This window comes from Pinus tabuliformis, chromosome 8, assembly GCF_031772625.1.
Source record: "Pinus tabuliformis cultivar Carrire ecotype Pingquan chromosome 8, CPIR1, whole genome shotgun sequence".
NCBI lineage: Eukaryota > Viridiplantae > Streptophyta > Pinopsida > Pinales > Pinaceae > Pinus > Pinus tabuliformis.
This window is the reverse complement of record NC_142294.1, coordinates 737,509,901-737,517,828: the sequence shown is the minus strand read 5'-3', so window position 1 is coordinate 737,517,828 and position 7,928 is coordinate 737,509,901. Positions and strand designations below refer to the sequence as shown.

Here is a 7,928-nt window from a genome sequence, read left to right as displayed (position 1 = left end):
AGTGACCCTACGAAAGATTTAAGATATTATGAAGATTATGAACTATTTATATTTGCATCATCAACTATATAAACTATTGACATGGAATGCCCGAATTACAGTAGAAAGAAACATCTACCAACTGTCAGGTGCTTTAGTTTTGCATCTGATTTCTACTGACAGAAGTTGGTAACAATCAATCTAGTGATTCTTAGTCTAATGTAATTTCTTTCCTCCATTTTGGCATATAATCAAAATGAACAGAACCATAGTTCAAGTCACTTTTACTTCTGTAATGCATATCTTTCAGACAATTTATTCAATTGGCAAAAAGGGATAATTATCTCCCGACAATTGAATTTTGTAGCTCTCTTCAGGGTAGAAGACACATCTTTCATGTATTACAATGGACTTGTCACTCATGTAAAATGAATTTTGAAATGCCTTGCACAACCGTATTAACTGATATGGAAAATACAGGTCTTATCTCATTGAAGAGGTGAAGCATATCATGGTTCTCATTTATCTTTGAACTTATCCTCTACTAATGTTTTTCAAGAAAAGAAAAAAAAAAAAAAATCATTTTACAAAACTAGGCAGTGCCATTAAGCAACTTGTATTGCCAAATCATGACCACCAACACATTGTTTCCATACCATGATACTTACAATCATTCTTTTCATAAAAACAACTCATTCAAGCCATTGAAAGTAAAGGTTTACATTTTACCTTCTATAAAATTCTTGATTAGGAAAAAATGATGCTATAATAATTAACCAGGAAATAAATGCAGTCGAATGATAATATATAATCGCCATCAGCACAAAACATCTGGCTCTCAAATATTTTAGCACACATCCAATTTTGTTTTGAGCAATTGATGGGTATCCAATCCAGGCTTCCTTAAAACTATTGAAAACACCTTGTTCAGCTCAAGCATGGTATCTCCACTAAAAGTAGGATCTGATCTCCATGCAATATGCTCATCTGGTCTAACCAATAGTACACCTGGCTTTGTCATTTTACATAATTCCAACCATGATCCTGAAATTTCCTCAACATCAACCACAAACTCTGTGTTCTCTCTCCTCCAATCCTCTCCCTCGAGTACAGATTGCATTTGTTGTGTTATTGACCCTTCACTTTCATGCCATGCATCTATGGATTCCTTTGAAAGACGACTGGCAGAAATGCCTCCTGGCCAAATAATACAAACCTTGAGAGGCACTTTATAAACTTTTGCAATTTTAAATGCAGCATCAGCCCAAATATAGCATGTTTTACTGGGTGTGGCTATGAGAAGAAACTCGGTCACATTCCCAGAAAAAAGGTCTAGAGTTGAGCAAATTTCCTGCCATTATAAAAAATAGTACAAGAATTGTGAGACAGATATTACACTTTAGAAAATAAAGACAAACTAGCAAACAACAATGGTGAACCAACGTGTAAAATCCTAAATCAGCTATTGCTATTCTGTGACAAGATGCAGATCCCAAGAACTAAGAATTCATGTATTTTCTACTCTGCACTGTGGATAAAACTTCCTATATATGTGCTTTCAGATAAAATCATTTCCAGTTATTTCACCTCAAACACAAAATAGACATCCTGCCTCAGTGCCCAACACATAGAGGGATAAATCAACTCTCTCTCATGTTCTATAGCCAAGAAAATGAGATATTTACAGGCATATGAAGGAGTGACAACCCACTGCACAGGAACAGCCTAACGAAGATCTAATATAAACTATGTACCAACAGTCCTGCTGTAAGGCCATCCTGTAAAATTGCTAATGTTACGCTCAATCTATTTTATCTCAACCATGAAAAGCAGACTGAAAACAAAGGCAATTCCTCCTAAACTGATGTCCAAATTTGAACCAGTTGATGTGAAGTGATGTAAAGGGTTATTTCCTACATTCCACCAAGTTCTGAAATGGGGGAGTACAAGAGCAGGGAGACATGCATACAAGGGGGACATGTGGGAACACCCCCAAATTTTAGCGAAATTAGGGGGGAGAGGGGATGTTGGGGTCCCTGTATCTAAAATTATAAAAATAAGTATACTAATGATAAAATCCCAACAATAACAATTCATCCCAAGCAAATTCATCATTGTGCAATCCAGCGGAAACACTATCCTGCCAATCCTAAAATCCTGAAACTGTTAACTCTGTTGAACTCTGAATGGGGGAATATGAAATTCTACTTTCTCCATATGTAGTCTGATGATGTCTCCCTTTTGGAGAAACATGTCCCCTACACTGGTGAAACGTTTCCCCAAATATTTCCCTGGGTTTCCGCTGAAGGAGGACACTGGGAAACATTTCCCTGGGTGCCCTCCGCGCCCCCCAGTCCCAGTGCATGGGAAATGTGCTGGGTGCATCCCTGTGGAACACTAGTTCTTTCAGTAGAGCTGGTATGATTGATAGCTCAGAAAGCAAACAATCATCAGCATACTTTCATGGAGATGTAGCAAATAAATAATTACACCTCATTGTTGATGAACTGCTATGGACATTAAGAGAATGTTAGGACATAAAACTCAGACAATCAAAGTGCTCCAAGATAAGATGCACAGAAAGCAAACTAGTCAAAGCCAAAATCTTTGTTGACAAAACGAGTGAAATTTGATCCATGCTCTACCATGGCAACCATGATATTATGAAAATAAAAAAAGAAGAGAAATAATGATATCATAAAAAGCATTACAAATTTACACGGTATTCACCTTGTTGAGATGAAACTTGTTTTGACTCAGAATCCTTAATTGCATATGTGGCAAGCGCGATCCAGGTTTAGAAGACGGAACATATTCTCGCCTCCTACCTGTTGGTTTTTCCTCTAATACATTGTCTTCCTTCTCAACTTCAGGAACCAAAGCACCTTGTTCATATCTAAACAAGAAAATGGCCATTTTTATTAGTGACCAACAACATACAACTCACAGAATGCTTTTAAGACAGCAAAATAAAAAAGCTACATATTTCAGAGAATGCAAGCATATTCTACTTGAATGTTATCTTTCAAATTTGATACCTTCAATAGAAGAACTGGCCAAAAAGTAAAAGAGACAAAATCGTTGCCTTAGAGATAGAGGAAAGCATCATACCTGAAACCAAGGTCTTCAGAAGGAAACTGAAGTTGAAGACTCTGACCTTCTTTTAAGATATGCTCCACTCTCTCAAGCCTTAGGGATCCCAAGGGATTATATCTGCTGAGAAATGGTGTTGCCAGCTGTGCACGACCTAATGCAAAAATGCTCTCCAAAAATACTGTTTGCAACCCACTCGGAAGAATAGAACCAATGCCACTGTTCATTGCCTGATGCACTATCCTAATCCAGTAGAACCAAACAAGTAAATAAACTCAGAAACATGAAAGATGGGGAAACAAGCCAAACACATTCAAGAGCAAGAAACAAATCCTATTACCTGAATTTGCAATATTTGGGTTAAGCCCCAGTGCAGAGGGAACAGACATTGCTGCATTGAAATTTGCCAAACTTAATGCGGTATTGAACTCTGCTATCTGTTCTCACAGGAAGAACAGAGAAATATATAAAGGCTTCTGCCTAGGATCACAATTTAAAGCATACAGAGAGAAATAAGCAATCAAAAAAGTTGATATAAAATTTCAAGATGTCCCTTACCGGTTTGCGCTCCATTTCATAAGTGCTAAGTATAGCAGGTGAGGCATGTCCATTCAGGACAGAAGCTAATTTCCATGCTAAATTATGTGCATCCTGTATGCCCGTGTTCATTCCTGCATTGGCAGAAGATTTGTCAGTTGATTGTTTATACAAGGAAATGGGTATCATAATAAATTTCTCTAGGAATTATGTTAGATAAGATAAGATAATTATATTAATGTCCAATAAATGACCACAAAAGTAGGTCAATGGGACTGCTGAGTACAATGATGTCGATACAAGCAGGAGTACCAAAAGGTCTCCTATATAAAGAACATGAAATAAAGTAGAAACATAATGTCTATATGCTAAAACATGGAAAACCCTCTACTCCAAGTGTGGGTGGCTGCAGAAAGGGACCAAAGACTAGGCCATGATCCACTAGATCTATCTCTCCTAACACTCAAGGCTGAATGAAGAAAACTCAAAATAGAATGGTGCCTCGAGGGAGAGTGGGAAGATCTGGACCCTCTGCTGCACTGCCGCCAGGAAGGGGTAACCCACTTCTGGTGTCTAGGTGACCTTGGCTGCCTGATGGTAAGAGATCTGGTCTGGCCATGTCTCTGAGGTCTCTGACAAAGGGGAATGGTCGCACGGGTCCGGTAATTCATCCCTAACGATTGTTAGAGACTTGGAATATTAACAGTCTAATACTCAGGAATAAAGTAATAAAGTCACATTATGAATAAGTGATCTTAATAAAGAATCATTATTTTAAATAATGGCTAGGTCAATTGGAATTTGGTAGCACAACTCCCTAATAATTGAGATACAAATAAATCTCCCTCATTGTATTAAACAACTCCAATCATAATCAAATATTGCATTACACATATTTTGTGTATCTTGTATTCATTATTTAATATAGTATCAAAAAATACCAAAGTCTTTGAGCCTATGAAGATTGGATTTAAAATTTATTGGATATCGTTCATGGGTCAGAAGAGTCTAGAGAGAATAGAAAGGTTGAAGGATAAAACAAGAGAAATAAAGCCAGACAAGAAATAAAATTGCAAGTGATTTTCCAACTTAGAAAATTGTGAGAATTACAAAATAAATAAAAAGGGCATTGGCCATAAGAGAAGATAAGACAGACAATTAAGACACAAAATAGTAGATAACCTGCCAAGCAAACTGTACAACCTAGATGCAAAATACAGTCTTTGAAATGCTAGTTTTTGGGTTTACTCTGGAAGTGTTTACACCATGTTTGGGGTGCTCCACGAGATTTGTGGTACATGGTGTATGATTACCAGTGTTTTAAAAATCAGTTCAAGTCAACTTGGACTCAGTCAACTCGATCAAGTTGACCAATGACGAGTCACGATATTGACTCGACCTGTTGCTTGGTTCAGAGGGCTAGTTTGGTACTGAACCAACAGAGTCAAAACATGACTTAGCCAGTTTGGCTTAAACCAACCCTACTTGGTTGAGTAGGTCCTCAACCCCATCATGGTAGACTTAGCGTGGAAAAATCAATTTATTAAAAAATTAAAGGGAAAAAAATTTAAAAAACCCTATATCCTAGGCCCTACAAAAGGGCTATAAAGAGATCCCCCAACCCCCCATTTGCCTCACACTTGTCATGGACCAAGAACAACCCTTTTTTTTTTGTGGGGACTGCTGTCCACAATTTTGTCAACAGTCCAAGGAAGTCAAGAAATTTTTTCAAAGATCAAAATTGTCTATCAGCATGAATATGTCATTGTAAACCAAATTTCTGCAAGTTCTATTGTAAATGATGCTAGTGTGCCATTTAATTATGGAACAACACCTAGGTATGTCTATGATTTTGGCAAAGGATTTCATCCTAGGAATTTTTAACCTCCCCGAATTATGTGTATTTGTAAACACGCCTAATCGATAGAGTTTTTCCTCCAGCTATAATCCCAAAGCTAGGGTGGAGTTCGTTGACAAGGTCTTAGGTGAATCCTAGTGTTTATTGAGTCTATTGTAAAAGTGTGTTTACGAATAATTCTAGTGCATGGTCCCTCGCAATCAGAAACCATGGCTAAATTATTTTATTATAAACACACTTGGTTTCATACTAGATCATATTGTGTCGCAGAATTGGTTAATGTCTTGAGGGTTTGGTCTAAATGTGTATTTCCCCTTCTAAGGGTTGAATTATTTGTAATATTTGATGTAAAAAATATTTTAGTGCATGGTCCCTCACAATCAGAAATCATGGCTAAAATATTTGATGGTGGAAAAATTATTAATCCCCTCTAGAGTCAATTAATTAATTTTTTTTGGCTAAATTAAATAAAAATCCTAAGCCAGAAAATTAATTAAGTTTGAGTCAAAAAATAATTACAGAGATTAATTTCTCTAAAATTCGTGGGTTGAAAAGAAGTCAAATTTTGGAGGTCTTCCATCAAGGGAAAAATAGATATTTTAAGAAAATTTGAGCCCTTGGACCTTGGTGGTTAAGTCAAAGTCAAATTTTTTAGGAAATGAATCTAAAATATTAATTTTTGGATTAATAAAAGATGGTTTTTAAGAGAAATTCGAATTTTTCCTCAAAAATAAAAATTCGACGGTGGAGATTAAAGGACGATCAAGTTATTTTCAACGGTCGAGATTATTTTGACGATGATCAAGCCAACTAGCCATTATTTTCCTCTTGGAGGGGTTTTCTCTCTATATAAAGAAGCCATTTAGCTTCTATTTTCCATCTTTGGGTGAAGTAATTTTCTACTAATGTACTGAGCTTCTGTTCTGCTGGAATTATTTTTTTCATAATAGAAAGACTTTGGGGTTTCAGTTCATGGTGTTTTTCTATTTGCTGATATGTCGTATGTGCTAGTTTATTTGTTTACGCTCTATACTGTGCCAAATATTGCAACTATTATTTCATTTGTTGGTGATAAGAACATTCTATTGGTACGAGATATCTTAGGTGAACTAATTCACCAAATGATCTAACAGTTATTCTTAAGATTGAATAGAGATTTTGTAATGACCCATCATTAATATAGAGAGCACAAGAATATTAGCATGCATACGATGCATGCATATGATAGCGACATATGCATGTATCGCATGCACCGCACTAGTAACTATATTCTAAATTAACTAAAAATATTAAATATCCTGACACTCCAAATAAAAAAGTCGCATTCACCCATCAGCACACATATTACTTAATGCGTCATGATTAATGAGCAATTACCAATGATATTAAGTTAAAGAGTATAAATTAAAAGGGTTATAAAAGAAATAGATGTAAAAATTAAGTGACTTCTTAAATAAAGGTTATATAATTATAAAGTATATTAATAATTATTAAAAGGATAAATTAAATCAAAATAAAGTTCCTATGTATGAACTTAGGACATTTTAATTAAACAAATAAAATCTTTGATCAGAACCAAAAACACACGTCAATATATCTTTAAAAGAAAGATAAGACTCACATTACATTCAAGAGGTTTCACTGAGAAAGGAAGCAGTGGACTCGCTGGTGGAGAGAGCGACCACTGTCAAGGAACAATACATAAGAAGAGGTCGAAGCTGAAGACAGGGAGAGGAGAAATAGGAGGAAAATTTGTACACAGAGTTTATCATCAGGAACAATTGAGCCTTGCTTGTTCTGAGGTTTCTAGGCATGGGCGAACAGTCTGCTTCAATTGAAAAGCTTACTCGACTGAGTATCGAGGTTATGCTCAGTTTTGGCTGGGTGGTTTCGGTCTTTTGGTAACCGAAGCAGGAGCAGCTTGAGGCATCATCAACCGCAAGAATACAGGTAGGTATTGTCATCAATTCTGTCAGTTAGATTTGTAAAATTTTATGTAATTTTATCACAGGTTCATAATGATTTTTAAGAAATCCTTTACTATTTTTACAATGGCTGTAAAATTCTGTATAGTCCTTACAGAAGAATCCACAGTAAGAACCATTTTTTGCCAACATTTCAAATCCCAATCGGGATCCATCATCAGGACAACTTGAATGCTTGATAGAAGAAGAGCTTAATGGAGAGATTAAATAGTAATGAGGGTGGTAAATTGAAATGAATGTCGGCTCTCTTTTTTTGAATAATAATTTTTGATTAATAATAGAAGAGAGTAATTGAGAGGAATGTCGGCTCTTTCTTTTTTGAATAATAATTTTGATTAATTAATGATGAGCTAATTAATTGATTTAAATTAATACAAATTATTATTATGTTGATCATTATCATATTTAAAATTAATATTAATTTTTAATTAATTAATTATAATATTTTTAATTATAGGTTACTTTTAAATAATTTT

At 35.4% G+C, this 7,928-nt stretch overlaps 1 protein-coding gene across 2 annotated transcripts in view; it reads right to left on the bottom strand.

Moving 5' to 3' along the window:
• Nucleotides 1–558: 558 nt before the first annotated feature.
• LOC149237689 (uncharacterized) overlaps nt 559–7,928 on the bottom strand; it is a 304,355-nt gene continuing 296,985 nt past the window's right edge. Inside the window, exons 7-11 of one of the 2 annotated variants that reach the window (XM_089372749.1) lie at nt 3,631–3,743; nt 3,413–3,509; nt 3,091–3,310; nt 2,710–2,875; nt 559–1,330 (exon numbers count right to left, since the gene is read on the bottom strand). In XM_089372749.1, the coding sequence (XP_089228875.1) occupies nt 827–1,330; nt 2,710–2,875; nt 3,091–3,310; nt 3,413–3,509; nt 3,631–3,743 (1,100 nt within the window). In that variant the 3' untranslated portion in view covers nt 559–826. The remainder of the gene's footprint in view (nt 1,331–2,709; nt 2,876–3,090; nt 3,311–3,412; nt 3,510–3,630; nt 3,744–7,928) is intronic. The other variant, XM_089372750.1, reaches the window with a different exon arrangement.